This window comes from Clupea harengus, chromosome 1, assembly GCF_900700415.2.
Source record: "Clupea harengus chromosome 1, Ch_v2.0.2, whole genome shotgun sequence".
NCBI classification, from domain to species: domain Eukaryota; kingdom Metazoa; phylum Chordata; class Actinopteri; order Clupeiformes; family Clupeidae; genus Clupea; species Clupea harengus.
The window spans coordinates 22,324,921-22,344,702 of NC_045152.1; the positions used below are offsets into that span (position 1 = coordinate 22,324,921).

Here is a 19,782-nt window from a genome sequence, read left to right on the forward strand (position 1 = left end):
AAACATAAATAATGGCAGATATACGTCTCAAATAAAATATACAGTCACACCAATCAAGACCAAAACCAATGCATACCGCAATTTAGTTCAGAAAAAATGACAGGTAGATGCCTTTAAGGTAAGAAATTACTGTGTGCCTTGGGAATATTTCTAAATGTCTTAAATCTTCATGATTCAGTGCATGATTTAACCAACTGATAAAAGGACAGAACCAACCAGTTCGACGCGAGCTGTACACAAGCTGAAATCCTGGCTAATTTTCTCTACTCCCTAAGGCCCGTGGGACAGATAGACACAAAAGTATTGACCACATGTCACATTCCTCCCGGCAGCTTCATCTCAGAGAGAGCAGTATGTATCGGACTTGTGCGGATAAAAGATTTAGTATGGCGGACTTCACTGTCACATCTGACCGCTGGTGCTCCACAAGCCTGAGCGGCCCTAATCATTATTCATCGTGTTGGATGGAAAGGAGCTGCTGCTGGATTAGGAGCTGTGGCACCTTAGCCAGAAGATTTATGGGGCTTTTTGTCCCCAGCAGAGGCCTGAGGCTGGACTTACGGACAACAAAAGATACCTAATGAGCTCCTGCTAACACTAACACCCTAGTTTCTGGCCTTCTGCTCTAGCACAACGACTTGAGTGGTTCATATAATCCACGATGCATGATGGAATCTGAGTTTGAAGACTGTGGTATCCCCTTCAGAATAGAATAGTATTCCCTCCATTGTGTTCTGGAAAATAACGCATCTTCTGTAGTTGTTTTATGGTGGGAATCATTCTTATGAGGCAAATACGTGGAACTAACAAGACAAGCCTCTCCCAGGGAAAAACATGGTGTTTCTCTCCCAATGGCATCTGGGGAGAAGGCATCCTGTTGTCTTCCTGGCGTCTGTGATGTAATGGGTTTTGAGGGCAATTTTTTGTAACAAGAGGGGCTGAGGGGCTGAGGCTCAGCCTGTGATCTCTAGCCGACTTCAGTTAGCTGAGCAATCGGACCTCCCGGCTTCGCTGGGTGAGTCACGCCTCGTAAACCGGTGCGGTTGCCTAGGCAGAGCGTGCAGTGCAGCGTCTCAACAAAACACAACCCGGCTAAAATACTGGGGAGAAATTAATGCACAGTACGTTTGTCTGACGTGGCAATACAGCATTTTCTCACTAAGTAGACTATAAAAGTGTCATGTTGCCCGAATGGTGGGGTTCGGCCTACCTTTTTATTCAGTTATGTAAACAGCCGGCTGCATGAAGTAGGGGTGGGATGGACTTTATGATTACAGAGCAAACTACTGTACGTTTTATTGGCTATTGAGGCTTTAGCGCGGTCCATGATTTAGAAGAAATATATTATTATTGGACTTCAAATAGTCTGGTTTGGCATTATATGCATGCATACCATGCAACATAGCACATGGCTGAGCAGGGTGATGAGTCCATGTTGCTACAGGTCCAGTAGAGTGGCCCGAGTCGGTGCATTTTTAGTTCATGTTTTGGCGAGGTAATGAGTGGGAATTCATCACGGTTGGTGCTGTTGGGGTTTTGCTTCTTTTTGTCAAGATGATGTCACCGGTTTCTTTCTGGACTGAGAACCATGGTTTGTGCATGTACTGCTTGCCCCTTGTCTAAACGGTCACCTGCCAGTCCCCATCATTCTCATCTGGCATCATGAGATGAAGCAGACTGGGATGAGCAGAGGTTGGTCCCCCAGAGTGCAGCTCAGAGTGACTGCTATGTGCTCCTCCTCGGTCCTGACCTGGCATTCAAAGAAAAGAGCTTGATGCCATGAGAGCTCCAAAAGTGATATGGTTGTGCAAGTAATGACAGCAGCTATGAAGCTTCTTTAAAACACAATGCGTGCACTGGCCAATGAAAATAAATGCTGGTCCGTTGCCAGAGTTACAAAGCACAGAACGCCCATCTTAGACCGAACATGTGTCCTACACAGGAGGGCCCTGTAAATGAATTGTGTGTTAATGAGCATCATATCAAAAGAAGCTGGAGTGAGAGTTGCTTTCTGAATAAAAGAGTCCTCTTCTCATGGTTCCTAGCTTGCACCCGAAACAATATGTTCAGTTAGCACGACCTGATCCGCCCTTTCAACTGACTCTACTCTCTCTTACTGTGCCACTATGAGAAGTTAAAAGCCAAAAAAGTCAAGTATCTGCAAGCCAGTTAGCCCTCTTGATAATAATGATGATTGAACACTTCAGTTCTACTGGCTGGTAGGTGTTATGCTGTAAAATTCCCTATTAAAATGAGTGTGACTGATATTTTAGAAGCTGCATGATAAGATTTTGTGCAGTGAGCTTCTGAGCGAAAAAAGCAAACACTCAGAAAAAAGGTGTCAGTTAAGACGTGTCATTTCCTGTCCAATTCCTTGCATAAGGGAAACACGCGTGCCAAGATGAATACTCTGCCCCCACCCTACCCTTTGTGTCATCACCCTGTGATAAACTCACCATTGTCGTGTGTGTTTTTAAAACAAAATCAAGAATATGATATTCCTGCAACCACCCAGTCAACCTTCAGCAATCTTGACATCTCTTTTCTCCCCCACTCTCTAAAGTCGAGATCTGACTGCCCACTGTACTAATGAGGGTTCTGGAAAGTTCTGTCTGTAACACGGTGAGCTCACAGAACACAAAGATCCCAGGGGCTCTTTAAAATGGATGTGGCTCTCCCTTAGAGCTGGAGACACAACAGAGGCACCGTTGGGTGAAGCCAAGCACAAAAACTGCCAAAAACAGACTGGGGCCGAGACCAAAGACTTTCTGACTCTCTACGTTCCTCTTAATAATCAAGGTCTATCTTTTGTGTCTGGCATTGTGAGTGTTTGTGTGGCTCAGCTGATTGAGTAGGTGTTGTAACATGGCATCGAAATATGTGTTACTTTAGATAAAATCTTCGTGTAAATGACTACAACTGAAATGGTGAATTGAGTGTCAGGCTCAAAGTCAAAATGAGATGACCTGTCCAAGGCCAGAATATGTATGATATCAGGGAATACTTATCTCTGCGAGGAAACAGATGTTTGGGTGATGGATGGGCAAGGGATCTCTTTAGGCAGCCTAAAACGCTACCCTGATTTCATCATTTCTGGTCTGGCTGTGGTGGAGGACCCTTAGTGCATGAACTGATTGCATCAATCATTACAATGCTCCAAAATCCACAGACTGCTTTTAAATTCCCATTGCTGATTTAACAATGTGGTCTCGCACGCTCAGGCCCTCCTGCGGACAATGAGGTGGATCAATCAAACTGCTGTCATGAAGGAATAATGACCTCTGAGATAACACACGATGGTGCCAAGCTGACAGAGACAAAGAGCCCAGAAAACACTTGGACAGTGGGAAAGATAGAGACGTCGGGACCCCAATGCAGAAAAATGTAGGGTGAATGGATGTTCTCCTCTCTAGGCAATAAATCACGTCTCGGAGGACCACACTGTCAGACGTTCCTTTCCAACCAGCATTCCTGTTTCTCTCGTTCTCAGTCTGACTCTCTCCCTCTCTCTCTCTCTCTTTCTCTTTTTCTGTCTTTCTCACTGCAGTCCATACATTTCTTGCCTTGACCGGCAGGTCTGCAGATGTGTTGCCCTGGGTTCCCCAGCCCCAGTCGTCTCTCTGAAGCATGACAGCCAAAGCCTTCCAGACGCGCTCCGCAGCAGCGCAGCCACAGGTGTCATCAATGCGCACCGTCGCCTCTGGCCCCCCTTCACAGGATTTAGGGCCCTTCGGAGGGTGTTAATAAGCCCCTCCACCCCCCACCCCCCCCACCGCACCTCTTTCATGCTGCTTGCTTGGAATGCAGCCCAACAGTTGGGTGGGGGCAAGTTCTTCACAAAGATTACTGGGTGTGAAAATGATCTGGGTGACTGAGAATGAGCAAGAGACAGGGAATAGATGAGAGAAAGATGGAAACGGAGGACTAAGGGATTTACTGGATACATCTAGGCTGAGACAGGGTGCCTTTATAGCACCTCTTTAGTTCCTGGGGACAGCTGGTGGAGAGTTTGATGTGGGACAGGTAGCTCAAGTGTGATGCACCAGGAACATGGTTTAAATGAAAGCTTAATTAGCTGTTATTTATTAGGCGTTACAGAGTCTGTGCATAGTAAAGAAGCGTGGGAGTCATGGTAACAGTCTACATGACATATTTCCTCTCCAAAGCCCTAAATGAATACATTTTATTTTACGAGAACAAAATGGTATGGTTCCAGACCTCCTTAGAACACAAAGCCTAATGATGAGAAAAACTTACACACTTGTAAAAATGTTCATCATCATTATCCTGGAAGAGCAATAGCACTAAGTCCCAAATTAGCTCAGCTGTTTTTGGAAACATACAGTATATACACCCAGCACAACTGCTCTTCAAGGGAGGGAGAAAAATGGGGAGTTTTACCAAATCGGACGGAACACAAGCTATCCATCCGCTGGGAGCTGATTTGTGCAGATTTACAAAATGGGAGACACATGCTCCTCACACACTTGTGAGGCCAATGTGTGAATACTGTTCATGGTGGAGATATGGAAGCACTATGGGGTATCTGTTCCATCATTAGTGCATTATTTTCACTGGCCCCGTGGTTTAAGACACTGAACTTTCCCACCATTGAGAACCCCAGCCCAAGCACGTCTTAACAATCTCTGGCTGCGCGTATCGGAGCGTGTGATTGGTTGCGTGCTTTGGGTGGGATAGGATGCTTGGCTAACCTCTCTGTCATCTCTTCAGCAAGTCTGTGTTCAATGGGGTGCTTATAAAGTTGCTAACAGTAGGGCTTAATTGGCATGTCCTTGGATGGGTTGAGGTAGACTAACAAGCTGTGGAAAGATTAGGTGACTGAATTCCCCAGAGTCAGAGGCCACATGTGCTTGTACTCACTGACGCAACAATCGTGCCTTGATGACAACTTTTGTGCTTTAGAGAAGGGTACTCTCTCTAAGAGGCAATACTGGTCACTTTCTGTATGCTAAGTAATGTTTAATGTATACCACATTTAAAGCAACCTGCCGGTCTCCCAGTGAGCTGCCATCAAATTCTTGATAGGCCAATAATTTGGTTCAGTGGGTGTTGCAATTTAGGACCCGTGACTGTGTGAGGTGTTATTTTGGAGTGGAGTGTTAACATACATATCAGGTTCAGTAAAGTGACTCGACAGCAGAAAGACATCTAGTGTGACTGAAATTTCTCTAGAACCTCTCAATAACATTTATACATAAAGCGAGAAGATATCTCTCCAGAGACTCCTCAGAGGACTACAGGAGAAATCCATGCCAAGCCAGTGTAGTAGACCAATAACACCATTAAAACCATTAGCGCCAGTTTGGGCCTTTTCTTGATCACTGACACAGGGATCCCTGGGATTTGAGGTGCGTATTAGATGGCTGGTGGACCACCTAACTGTTCTATGCTGTTGTTAGGGTCCGTCCCCATTTTACAGAGTCGTTAGCACACATAAGGGGGGCTTCACACAGCTCAGTAAGTCTGCTCTGGTCTTCAGAACATTCTCCTGCTCAAACGTGTTGACGTTTTCCAGAATTGCAGTCTGTGTACTTTGGACATTTCAGCAGTAAAGGGACAAAAGAGGGCTTTAAGAGTCATTAGAGCAATCACTGTATACCACAAGGTTGCGATGGGAGCACAGCTGTGTTTTAAAGGTGGCAGCAGCCAGTTAATTATATTTGCGGGGGTAATTTCCATTCACACACCTCTTGTGTATGACCTGTTAAGTTTACGAGTTTAATTTATATGCTACTCTTGCAGGCAGGCAGGCAGGCACACACACACACACACACACACACACACACACACACACACGCATACAGACACAGACACACAGAGCATGGGGAACAACAATTCTAACTCATTGTTGTCTCTGTGGCTTTGAATCAGACATAAAAGTATTGAGTTTCAAGTTGTATGGGCCTCAACAAATGTGTCTGTTTGTGTAGGCATGTGTAAGTGAAGTGGTATGGGGAGGTTATTCGCATATGGACAAAATCTGGAAGTGCTTGGTGTCTAAATCTGAGGTGATCCAAAAATTATTTATTCATCCTGTTTTGTCCCAGGTCTTATAGAATTAACAAAGCAAAAGGCCTTCTAAACACTTAACACTGACATATACACCTGAGTTATAATCCATCCCTGTATCACGACTGGAATCAAAGCTGTCAGCTTTGTTGTTGTTCTCTGACTGAAACTAGCCTCCTGCAAACCATATAATTTCGTGCAAACAGCTCCGTTCTCCCAGCTTGTCACCTAACCTATTCCTAACCCAAGTGAGTTAGTGTATAAGAGGAATTCCATAGCACGGGGTCAAAAGTTCAGTTGTCCACCTGCTCATGTTAGACTTTTGGGGCAGAACTAACATGCTACTCAATCCCAATCTGTTGGTTTGTGTATATCAAGGACATATTCTTTCTGAAGGACTTTTGCACATTTTCAATCCCCTGTGTATATAATCATAGAATCACTTCTGAAGCTCCCTCAGGGTTACGGGCTATCTGTGCAGGACAATGAGGTCAGACTCAGGCCACAGGTTACATCACAGCAGCAGACTGGACAGTGTTTGTTATTGAGGGGGGCCCCACTCATTCCTCTTCCCACCCGTCTGAAGGGAAGCTAGATATCCTATCGCCACGCAGTTATCCTGCGGAAAGTGGCCTCACTGTCAGTGAAAATAAAGCCTGTGACATGAAAGCACCTCCTCACTACTGCTCTATCTTAGTACCCAAATGAGGCCCTGTGTCATACACACACACACGTTCACACACATACACACACACACATTCACACACAAGTTCACACACATACACACACACACATTCACACACAAGTTCACACACATGCACACACACACACACACATTCACACACATTCACACACACACACACACACACACACACATTCACACACATACACACACACACACACACATTCTAACACAAGTTCACACACATACACACACACACACACACATTCACACACATACACACACACATTCCCAAACATAAACACACGCATTCACACACATACATTCACACACAAATTCACACACATGGACACACACAAAGAGACAGTAAAACTGCATATCCAGGGAAAAGGAAGAGCAGAAGAGTAAGCTATGGTCTCCGAGGGGAAACTGGCATGTGGGGAGTGGATGGACGAGGTCACGCCTGGAGGGTTTCTGCTTTGGGGTGGAGAGGGGAGCAGCTACTCACATCAGCCCAGGAGACATGGTAGCTAGCGGGCCGCCGTGCGGACGGACAGCTGGCACTCCTCCCATCGGCTCCTGGAGCCAGAGAGGAGTTATGGATACCCCTTCATCACGGCTCTCCCTGCACAGAATATTAATGTCCTCAGCATGACAGCGCCCGGAATGAATGGATGAATCCCCAGGCTCCCTCTTTCCCTCTCTGTCTGTCACTCTCTCTCTCTCCCTCTCTGTCTTGTGCCGTGTCTGCCTCTCAGATGCTTCGATGGGCCCAGGATTATTTAGGGGTCCGCTGGGGCTGGGAGTCTGGTAGTCATCCTCCTCCAGCCCTCTTGCTCCGTCTGCCTGTTATTTATCTCCCAGCCTGAGACCCTGTAAGTGGTTCCTGATTCTCAGAAGTCACTCATGGTGCTGTGTCTGTGTGTGTGTGTGTGTGTGTGTGTGTGTGTGTGTGTGTGTGTGTGTGTGTGTCTGTGTCGTGTGTGTGTGTGTCTGTTTGTGTCTGTCTGTGTATGTGCATGCATTTGTATATGTAGTACATCAAATGTTTTGTGTTTTTAAAAACAACCCTTTCACAGGCCCAATTAAGTTTAAGAGTTCCAAAGTAAGCTGAGGAAAATTAAGGTTTCTTTTATCTGGTCTCACTGGTCATTTGCCCCTTGATTTCTCCAGTATGCTGGGGGAGATCTAAGGGAACGGGTTAGAAATGATGTGAGGGCCACATGTGGTGAACAGAGAGGCTCCGCAAAATAGTGATCTGGTTATTTAGTTTAAAACAAAATGAAGACAGTTAAATTGATCATATTAGTATCACTGATGCCACAGCCTTAGACGTTTTATATCTCAGTCAGTTCTTAAAAATGACAATGAAAAATGTTTTTAAACAGTCCAAACTCCTGATGATTAATTCATACCTCTTAGAAACAGACAAGGAAGTGGGTCAGAAAAGAAATAAGAGATTGGTTATCTGGAGATGACTGGACGTATGCACAAACACAGAACACACATCACCATATGTGAGCTGTGCACGTGTTGTTGGAAAGACAAATATTTAAAGCACACACTGTACATTAAGAGAGCAAATCTTCCCTGACTAGTATAGAAGCATTACATGTCTCATGCATTCCCTTATATGAACTATGAGATGAGATGAGGCTATACAGGTACGAATAACATTTAGCCACCATATATTAAGCTTAATTAGAATGAGTGATTCATGAATTTTAAAAGGATGGAAAAGAGGAAGAACAAGTTAAGGGAGGTGTATGGAATTACAAGAGGAAAGCTGTTGAATTGGAGTGTCTCTATTGCTGACTATTAGAGGTTTTTCTTTTTTTCTCTACCTTATGTTGTCTTTAAAGTCGGGGTATATAATCAGCAAAGAAAAGCCATCAGCCAAGGCACATACTCTCACACACAGAAAAGGAAAAACATGCATTCTAGCGACTGTGCCTTGAACTCATTGACAAGCGTTTCGGGGCTCAGGTTACGTGACCGTAAGGAATCCAACTGAAAACAGACATGTTTTACATAAACACAAAATAAAATTAAAGAGCATTTTTTATTCCAACAAAAACCTTAGGGGTGGAAAACAGGACCCTTCCCCAAGACTGTGTCTGCACTGGGTTTTGTTTTGTGTTTGTTTACTTGTGTGCATTATGGAGATTAGAGTTGGGTTTTATGAGACAGATGGCGAGAGAGGTTGCTAAGAACCTCAGGTATGCAACCCAGCCCAGCAGTGGTGGAAGAGCTTTTCAACAGATGCAGAAAACCACAAGTGGATATGGAGAGGGATCTAGAGAGAGAATTGCGAGAACCACTTTCTTCAAATTAACACCAGTGAGCAAGAGATGGACAATGAACCAAACCCATACAAACATAGTGGAAAACAAAACACACGGTCTGACATCAGTTTCTTAAAGAAGTGTGACACACTCTCTGGCAAACAGTGCTGGAGAATGGCGGCTATGAGGATGAGAGAGGCTGGGGCAGGGGGGATGGGGTTGGGGTGGGCAGGGGACCTTGGGGCCCAGCCAGGGCCACCCAGCGGGGCCACCCTTCCAGCTCTGATCCCAGTTGACTGCACCCCTGGCAGAGGAGGGAAGAGAGCCCTCCTCCCCAACAATTAGCCTCCTGCTGGCTGGGCTCGTTCCCGCTGGTAACCTTGTTTGGCTTCCATTCATGCGTCACGGTTGGGTCACTCTCTTCCCTGGAGCTGGGGAGGGGATGAGGGGGGTTGGTGGGTTGAGAGAGAAGCTGGTGCCCACAGGCTGTGGAGAGGGAGGGGAGATGCCAGAGGCCAGGCCAGAGGAGGGGGCAGAGCTCTCTGCCAGTGCCCTCGCTTTCACTCGGAGGCCAGTGAAGATTAGTGGCGCTATTCCCAACTAAACCACTAGGGGCCACTATGTCTCTTGAGAGTCTTCATTATTCAAAGACTTCACTTTACAGCTGTGTTAAAACATGTGAATGAGTTCATGTGTGTGTGTGTGTGTGGTGTGTGTGTGTGCATGTACATATTTGTGTGTTATGTTGTGTTGTGTCACACACTAGCTCTGTCAGGTGACTGTGAAACAGGAGAGCCAGCTTAGACTGCAGGGTTAAAGGTATGAAGATGTGTATGAATGTGTGTGTGTGTGTGCATGTTGTGTGTGTGTGTGTGTGAGCACACGGCCTGAGCATATTGTTTGCACAAGGGCTATTAATCATCACACCCCCAGCCCACAGTCGTCTGCCCCAGTCACTTGCTCTTCACACACTCCCAGGGTGGTCCTGTCGCTGGCAATACTGCAGCCCAACACAGGGGGCACGAGGGTCAACCCCCCTCCATACACACACACACGCACACACACAGAAACACACTAATACTCAAACACAGTGCCAGTGATCAAACACCCATCAGCCTAAACACAAAAAACATACAAGCACCAAGCAACACATTCCATATTTGCTTCTTTTTCCCCTTCCTCTGTTATTGTGGTTGCCTTAGCAGCCCGCAAAAAGAAATCAGCTATTTCAGCTCCAGCTCTTCCAACCAAAGCGAAAAGAGACCCCAATCGACTGACAGACACCCCATGTGAACTGTATGCTGTGTGAAGCCATTAGTACTCTGGTTTTATTGTGAAAGTCTCAAGTTTAACCGATACATTTTGCTTACTATACTTAATAACTTATGTATGTTTTAGTTAAAGACTTTGGGCTGTGTGGCTGTGTGTCTGTGTGTGTATGTGAGAGAGCAAGATATAGCTAATGAGAAATCATGTGACGAGCAAGGTGAGGTGTAGACCAAAGCTGAAAAAGGGGGGAACACGCATGTACAGTATATGTGCACATGTTAGGATGATTCTTTTTGAGTACGCTCTGTGAGCGCGCGTGTGTGTTTGTGTGGACGCACTCAGCACACCCTCACGCAGTGGGAGGTGACGTGGCAGCAATAAGGGCATCTGATAACGCGAACATGTGCCTACCATCATCTCGTCAACAACATTTCAGAGCAGATCCCTACGTCTGATACCTTCTGGGTTCCTCCGCGGATGACCGTGGGCAAATCAAACGGCAGCCTGTGTCAGAGAGCCCCAGCCAGGCCGTGTCACACAGGCCTGTGTTCTACAGTACACAAGCAGATGGAGATAAGATAGGGACATGCACATATACACACACAGATCGAGAGAGACGAAGGAGTATGAAGAGGCTGATCAGGTCCATCCACTGACTGAGGATTAGAAGACGTAAATATTAGGGAGGAAACGATCCCCATGCCAAAGCAAGCATGTACAACCAGAAACAAGAAAAGAAACAAATACAGAAATCGGGACCACATTCTAAAGTCTCCTCTCTCTCTTTCTCCCTCTCTTTCTCCCTCTCTCGCTCTCTCGGTCTCTGTCCATCTCTTTCTCGCCCCCTCTCTCTCTCTTGAAGTCTTTTTTTTTAATGGCATCCCCTTAAAGACTGAGAAAAGCTTTTTGGCTTACAAATCATGTCTGTCTTGAATTATGAGCTCAACAAAACAAAATCCCAAAAACATGCAGCCTTTGCCCAGAGGACACAAGATTCCACCAGGGTTTGGATTTTAAAATCCCCAAAATACATCTCTCTGTCATTTTTTTCCCCCTGTGAGTATAGAGGGAACCTTCTTTCTGCAACCACACCAGGCTTAGCTCTAAGTAGCACGGAGCAGGCACTTCAACAATGCAAACAGATTATTTAATGATACAACCACTGATCTACAGTAATTATAGATGAGTGGTTATGACTGCAGGGGCCCACACTGAGTGTCAAAGGCAATAGGATTAGTACAGAACTGATTGCAGTGCAGTTTCTTCTAAATGTCCAGTCGTTTCAGTTGTTGGATCTTTACATAAATACAACGATAGCAAATCCTTATAGAAGATAATAACATTAAAATGATTACTGTTTGTATTGTACAGTTATAATTATTAGTCCCTCTAAAATCCCTAAAAAACGTAAAGTCTACTGGCATCTTTTGAAAAGTATCCACTGCCGCAGCAGGCTGTGTTGTGGCTGTGGATGTGCTTGGGGCTAGGTTGGGCCGAACACCAGAGGCACACATGTGCTCCCCTGAGTCTAATCGCAGGCTTCTCGCCTCCCTCTGCCCCTGCCTGAGATTCCCTCCGTGACGGTGGCCATTCGCAGCCACTCTCTGCTCTCCCGTGGGCCGCGGGGAGGAGTCTGAGTTTCCACAGCGCGGTGCAAAACGGCGAAGCCGTGTCAAAGCGGCCCCCAGGGCTGCCCCGGTGAGAGGCGCACCTGCTTCCGATTAACAATCTCAGGGAAAACAGCTCCTTCGGCCGCATGTGTTTGTTTTCATTTGTGTGTTTTTCATGCGAGGGCTCATTTTCTCTTCATTCGGAGGAGACGCTTAGCCATGACATTGCTTGGCATCAGAGTCGATGTTCTAAAGCAAAGGAATAAACCCCTTGATGACGTCACTTTTTTTTTTTTCTTGCAAATTCTTTCTGCGGTCACATGGGCCTATAGCGGAACTCAGAATGTAGAAAGATACAGATGGCTCACAGGCCAAGCTGGCCCAGTCCAGTCCAGTCCATCTGGGCAGCCCTGGGACCAAACAAGCAGTCAAAAGCAGTCAGATCAGTAGAAACAAAACTAGTGGTCCCTGCTGCCCCTCAGGAACACAGAGCTAACCTAGGGAGTGATTGTTCTTTAGACCGCTGCTGACACTGCTGCAGTGGGAATGAGAGAACCTGCGTGGGTGTAACATTTAGCATCTAGGAATCCGTCTGTGCTTGGGAAGTTAAAAGCCCATCAGTAAGCTCTCATTGCATGGAACTGACAAGCCTGAAGACTGAAAGTGATGCATTTTAAGCACGTTTTTGAATTAATGTATGTGACATACATCATTTGATATAATGATCTCATTACATTAGGGAGGATAAGGCTTTGCCAATCTGCCAGTAGAATAATGATTGGGAATCAAATTCTGTAGTTTACCACACATTTCACACACATCACTAACAGCCAGGTGTCCCACTATTTGGACAGAATCCAAATTCAAGAGCATTTTAACATTCTATCCACTTATAATAGAAGGGAAAAAATGCATGTGCCCTGGCATTTCACTTATATCCACTTAGTTTCACTGTTTTCTCTCCAGCCATGACCTGCTCATATAAATAATTGATCTCTATGTCCCATGCAGGCGTCCAAATTATAAATCTTAAAATCTGTAATTAGCTAAATGTATTTGTTTAATATGACTTTTTTTCTCTTTTATTTGTACCAGAATCTCTGACAGGCGGTGGTTTATATGTTTAGTCATTGCACGACATTTAAGTGAGACGTAATTATAGAAACTTGTTATTTTCTTTCATGTACTGAACAAGTAGCTCATTTTCCTTTTGAAAAGTGTATTAGGTATTGGGTTGGTTCGGTTTCAAACTGGTGAGTATTTCAATGTTCTTCTCCTTACCAATTTTGGCTACCGCTGTGGAAGATTTGTGACTTTGTGAGGCCACACCTAATTTGGTAATACCTGTAATACCGCGGAGGAAAGTACAAGCTTATGTGAACATGACTTCAATCCACACCCTGTCATAACTTCTATTATGATGTGCGATTAAATAATTGTAATCAAGCCTGACATCCCTGACTAAAAGTAATGTATGTTTTTAAAAAGGAATTTGTGACAACTGTCAAGAGCTTGGAGCTAGATGCGCTTTAATGGAGAAGGGAGAGCCATCTGCTAAATGGCTTGAGCAGATTTAAGAGAGAAAAACCCTTGAGATAGCTGTGATTTCAGATACGAGAACCATGGGGTCAGAATGGCCTGCTGTTCAGATGCTTGTTCAGGTCTGATTATACCTGACTGAGTCTCCTGAAAGAAAAAAAAAACATGATTTTGACAGAGCTCAAAGCACCTGAAGATTAACAGGAATGTCACTGCAGTCCTCTGGGATTTAGTCAAAATAAAAAAAATCAACCAGTCAGTTTTCACTCAAAAAGACTGCTCTGTCTGAAGTGGTGCCCACAACTTATTTGGGAAAACGCTTACCTCTGTCTGCAGACGAACATACAGATCTAAGACGATCGGTGTGCTCCCTGCTATTTTTAGGGCCAGCCAGTGGAGTGGAGTAAACTACGTGCAGGACCGCTCAGGAGAGGAGCCAGTGTGTTATTGATATAATCACATCCCATTCAAAACCCCAGTCTGTGTGAGTCACTCCTGTGACACAGTGACTTCTGTTCCTGCTGCCCAGCCACAATACCACAGTTCAAATGTGTATCCAGGGCATGTCATCCTCATATGAAGTTAACAAGGAATCCTGCTTCAAACAGCAGATCCCAGTGCAGACATCAAAGATAACGTTCTCAGTAGGAAACACACCGGACATGGCCAAGTGAGGAGAGAATATGTTTCTCTCAAAGTCAGAAGCTGACATTTATCCGTTATCGCTACACAATTCTCCTCACCACAAGGGGCTGTCTCCTTTTCATTGCATCTCATTTGCACTCAAACCCTGCTACGCACAAATGTCAGTCCGTGCTACTAAAGTGTCAGTGTTTATGATTAGTTTCAGCAGCATCCTTTTACGCATATGCAGACAAATGTACAGTAGCTATTGTAACTTTGTGTTTAATACTCTTAAGAATAATGTTTTGCTCTGTTGCTACGCGTTGACATGCGCAGCAGAACAGCGCTTGTGTGGTGTGTTGATGGGGCAGAGGACGGCCACTCAGGTAGACACCTTTTTAAACAGAGGTAGCATGATCAAAAGGAATAGACTTTCACAAATAATGAATCTATGTCTAATACCTATCTCCTCAAAGTAAGGACCAATACTAAAGAGAATGCTGTTGACCAGATGCTCTGTAGTGTTATATGGGAGGTGTGGGAGGCAGACATTTTGTCTAAGTGATCTGCTTTAAGGGTAAGACTTTTGGTCTGGAGGTAATGAGAATGGGCACATATGCCCGGTCAGCTCTAAACTGTTGTGTTCCTTTGGGCATGAGGTATGGGGAAAATGGGACAAAATGGGAAATAATTCCACAAGTTGTTTTAAAACACTGAGCTGTCCCAGAAGAAGAAATCTTCTGGTCACCACAGAGTGAACCACTTCATACCCATAGCTGGTTGGGACAGAGAGTGCCTATGTAATGAAGCCAAGAGGCTAGCTGAAATTCTCATAATGCTGAACAATTACGAACATAACAGAACATTTATTTTGTGTCTCTATAGAATACATTAAGGGAGCCAAGTAACCCCTAACAAAGGGATGAAAGACTTTGCCAGTGTTGAAAAGTGGGTGTCCATACTGAATGATTGACACATGAGGAGGTTTAAATGGTGAATTTCAAAAATGGACTGAGTGACTGTGGCTTCCCACCCCGACTCAAACTGACCCAACTTGGCAACTAATTTTGTTCACATTCTTTCAGACCTCATGACCTAACCTCAGTCGAGACTACAATTCAGTCCCAGAGGACACTGGGGCGTCGAGAATAAACTTTGCAGGGATGTGGAGTTGCTGGTCTGAGTTCAAAATAACTGTTTTCTTATAAGAAGGCTCTCCTGGTCTATGGCAGCATCAGGACAGTCTACCTCCCTAATGGAGCTTCTCAGCCAATCAGTGGCAAGGGGGTGGGGACACAGCCCACACAACTGCATCATATGAAGACAGCAGTAGCTCAACTGCAAATGGAAATCAGAAACACTGGTGGTCGCTGAAAGAATAGAATACTGTAGATGTTTGAGTGGTATGGAGAGATGTAAAAATTGTTTATTCAGCACCACTGCATCTGTCCAAAGTGAACATAGTTTTTCAAATGTAAGCTTTTATTCCCATAATGTGCTCCTTTGATATTCCAGGGATATCTCTTTTCTTCCAAAATAAAAGGTGTTGAAAATGGTTTTAGGATACAACAACAGTTCATGGTTAAATAAATGTGGGTGTATAATTTTCCCTGCTACAGGACAAACAATGACCATCAGCCAATGTAATTAGAATGAGTGAGGTAATTCTGTATGTGGGGTGCTCTTTTACACACAGTTAAGTTATTATTGTTTGCCAGAAGAAAGAATTGATTGTGTCCTTGTTCAACTGAATTTTTTTTTTTTTTTCCCAGTTTGGGAATGGCTGCTGGCAAGACCCCAGTTGTGTCAAAAGTCTGTTGACGGAATGAGCAAAATGTAACGTGAGTGAGTAAGCTGAGTTCATATACATAGTTTTTTTATACACAAGATTCGTTGACCTTCGTGAGAAAAACCTAGAGCTTCAGAGTCACCTCTCCATAATAAAAGATATCGGCACCAACCGTTTCTTAGACGTGGGATTTTAACTTTTGTTCTAGCGCGCACCTGTAGGCCTACTGTGCCTTCTGATATAACTGAGCATATGGGACCTGCACTAACAAGTTATTGTTTATACCAACACCTTTCCCAAAGACCACAGTAATGCCCTGTAGTAGGGTCAATAGTATGCTTTCCATTTCCTGTTGGGTGTTTTCTGCGTAAGAAACGGTTCTTTCCTTTTGGCACTTCTGCGATCACATCGTGTGCATTACATCTGTATTGAAATTACTGACCGCCAGCATGATTCAAAGCGCAGCTAAATGTTCGTGTCTTGTCACACAGAAGGCCTATGCCATACGAAAACATCTGTCGAGCAGTCAGTGCAATCGTGTAGTGCACGGTCCACAAATGTCCACAAAAGTGTGCAGTGCATTACACGGCAATGTCGTTTGACAGCGCATTGCATGAGTAATCTATATATTGTAGACACTCCCAATCATACCATAGCTCTAAATCCGTTATACGAGCCTTTTACAAGACCGTGCTGGGGAAACATGCGCTAGTGGTGATTGCCTTCACAGGGTAATAGAACTTATGGACTCTGCTTTGTAAGATCACTTGGCGCAGAGAAGCAGTTGATACAAAACGTTCGAAAAATTTCAACAAAACCACCAAATCGTCCGTACAATCTGATAATGGCACCTGCCACACAACAGAGAAGGAAGTCAGTGAACGCCTTCAGTGCTTTCTTCACTTGCTTGCTGCCTTTCCTTCCTATGGAACAGGAGTTGGAGTCACTACGCTCCAAACTAGACCACACAATTGAACACTCCTGTGTTTGAATGAAATAACTTCCTCTGGACTACTTGATTGTATTTAATCGTCACGCAAAACACAAATGGATTGAATACTATTTCCACCGTCTCCCTCACAGAATCCAAATACTGCAGCGCGCCGGCTGCTTGTTGGATTCTTCAAATTTTAGAATAAATACGATTTATTTTACAAAAGATAAATTCTTATGGGTATTGTTAAAATTGTATGTTTTGCCAAGTTTGGAAGGTGAAGAAAAAATATACTGGTTGATTAGGAACTCTCGTTCCTCACAAAAAAAAGTTCAGGGCCAATACATAGAATTCAACTTTTGATTACATGATATTTCAGTGACTGCCTTGAGTCCATTCATTTCACTTAGTTTAATTTGCATGCATTTCACTTTATTTGGCTCATACCATAGGAATCAAATTACACCTAGGCCTAGGCCTGTATACACATGTATAGGCCAACAATTTAAATGCACCTGAAGAATGTATCAATATAACGGGTTTATAATAATGAAATAGGTCCGAACCTATTTGTACCTAAGTACAATACACTCCTAGAATGTAACATTAACTTATCCAACACAATTTCCTCTAGTGCTTCCTAAGAATTTTGCGTAGTTTTGTATTTTGCATTAATTGCCAATAAATTATAGAATAGGCCTACACTTGTACTTATATAATTGTACATTTATGTAGTAAACTGAAAAAGAAGACATACAGCTTTATTGCTTTCTCATATTAATTAATAAGTCCAATTACAGGTTTACGGATTAGTGCTCAGGCATCAAATGTTTACGTTATTCCATTAGGCCTACACGTCAAACGAATTTTTGTTACAGTTTGTTCAACGCACTCATACTGCTTTTGCTGATTTTCCATGGAGACACAGAGTACAAAATAGTGCGTGAAATCTAAAATAAACTTACCAACACATTCGTTAGCCTCTCTGGCCGTTGCGCGTTGCCATGGACGATCGTAGTGGAACGGTTTGCATCGATCACACTCTGGTCCTGCGGTGTTGTGTTTGCACTCGCAAACCAGGTTTCCCTCCCGGTCTTTCACGCACTTTGAAGCGTGGCCGTTGCACTTGCACCTCCCGCCAACCTGCAAGTCAGACACCGCGTAGAAATACGAGTCCCGCGCCAATTCCGAGTCGTCCTCGTTTTCGTCGCCAAAGGTGTGCAGCCGGCTGAATGTCACCTTGATGTCGGTGGCTGTCACCCAGTCCTGCAACACGGGCGAGTTGTCAAAGTCGTGTGCTGACGGTCTACCGTCCAAAGTGCTAAACGCAATAAGTCCCCCTGTCAGGGGATGCATGTCCGTGTGGGAATCTGTGCAGATGGCCTCCTGTTCGTTCTGTTTGGTAATAACGGCTTTACTTTGCCTGTTAAACATTTTCTTGCACTGGGTAGAGTAAAACTGAAAAGGGACCCAAGTTTTGCCATAGTCCATTGACTTGTAAATGACCATAGATTCTGGTCGTGGTGAACAAAACTGTAGACTCACATAGGTCACCTCAAATGTCTTACCTAAAGACAAGGTGAGAGTCACGTTTTGGGGATATTGTACATAGGTTTCTGACTGCCAACAGGTGAGGTTATGGGGGTTGTTTAGATCTGTCAAGTATGCAGGTGGATGAGCCTTCTTGGGCTCCTCGGCATCACACGTGTGGCAGTCCCTGGACCTCTCTTCTTCTTTTTCCGTTACTACGCAGTAGCGCGAAGCGGGGGTACCACAGGTGCTCGTCACGCGCACATCTTTACCGAACGCGGCATTCACGAAGTCGGGGATGCACCTCCTTGGGTTACCGTGCTCGTCGTTACATGGGTCAGGAGGGGACGACTGCGCGGCGAACATGCTCATCCCGTAACCACCCCGCGTCTCCCTTACCACCAAGGAAAGTGTCACCAAAGCGACCCAAGTCCCTGTGCTGCTTAACATTGTAATCCGAGTCCTAGAATGTCGCTTGCGGTGTAATACACAGGTGTCTAGGGAGAAAATACACTTGAGTTTTAGGACATTTTATAAACAAATAGCTTTGTCTCACAATTGCATAAAGTGGCTTGTTAGCTGTGCATACTGGGGTAAAGCATTACAAGGAAACAGACAAAGTAGTAAAATACACAACTAACTATTCAAATCACTTTAGGACAACTTCGAAATTACATCAGAAAGGATACTATTCTGGCATCAAAATTACCTGTGAAAAAACAAATATCCATAAGTTTACTTTTAAATGGACAACAACAGTCTACTTCTCACCGTGCAACTGCAGTATGCAAAGTGATTCCTCTTACGAGGCAAAGAAAAAGTCCACAGAGAACAGTGCCTTGGAAGCACTGCTTTGTCTAGAAGAACAGTATAGCAGACGTCTGAGAAAAATATAGATGTTTCTGAAAAACGCCGCCGGGCTATCTGCCTGTCAAATATCTTTCTCTGATTTATTTAGAGCTAAAAAAATATATTAGACATATTATAGGGAGAGCATGCAGTTAGTTTGCTCGTTTCTCTCTCACTCTGTCACACCTCTGCCTCTCCTCCTGTCTGCCTCTGCCTCCCACCCTGTCCCTCTCTCTTTCTGCCGCTCTCACTGTTTGAATAGAAAGTGAGATTCCGTAATTCAGCCTAGTCTGAGGTCATGGAGTAGAGACGCACGCCGTGCAAACCTGGGGTACAACGACATCCCCTGGTGGGCATTGCGGCTCCATGAAGGGAGCCGTGGCAGCTTGACAGAGTGTGGAAACAAGAGTTTAATGATTGAATGCAGCTCGTAAAATCAAATATAATACATATCAAATGATAAATATTGATTAATCTGGTCACCAAGAAACAGCAGCTTCTTTACATGAATTTTCAACAGTATTTTGCGGTAGAGTGACATGCTACATCACTACATTAGACCATTCAAGTAGTTTTTGTCTTCATATTTTAGTTCAGAAATGCCTAGAAGCCGTCATAGTATACGTTTAAAAAACTGAGTG

The 19,782-nt window shown here is 44.4% G+C and overlaps 1 protein-coding gene across 1 annotated transcript in view; it reads right to left on the reverse strand.

Annotated features, from left to right (window-relative positions):
- ntn1b (netrin 1b) overlaps positions 1-19,427 on the reverse strand; it is a 40,325-nt gene extending 20,898 nt beyond the window's left edge. The window contains exons 1-2 of the mRNA XM_012825982.2: positions 19,064-19,427; positions 17,728-18,789 (exon numbers count right to left, since the gene is read on the reverse strand). Of these exons, the coding sequence (XP_012681436.1) occupies positions 17,728-18,742 (1,015 nt within the window). The 5' untranslated portion in view covers positions 18,743-18,789; positions 19,064-19,427. The remainder of the gene's footprint in view (positions 1-17,727; positions 18,790-19,063) is intronic.
- Between the last annotated feature and the right edge of the window lie 355 nt (positions 19,428-19,782).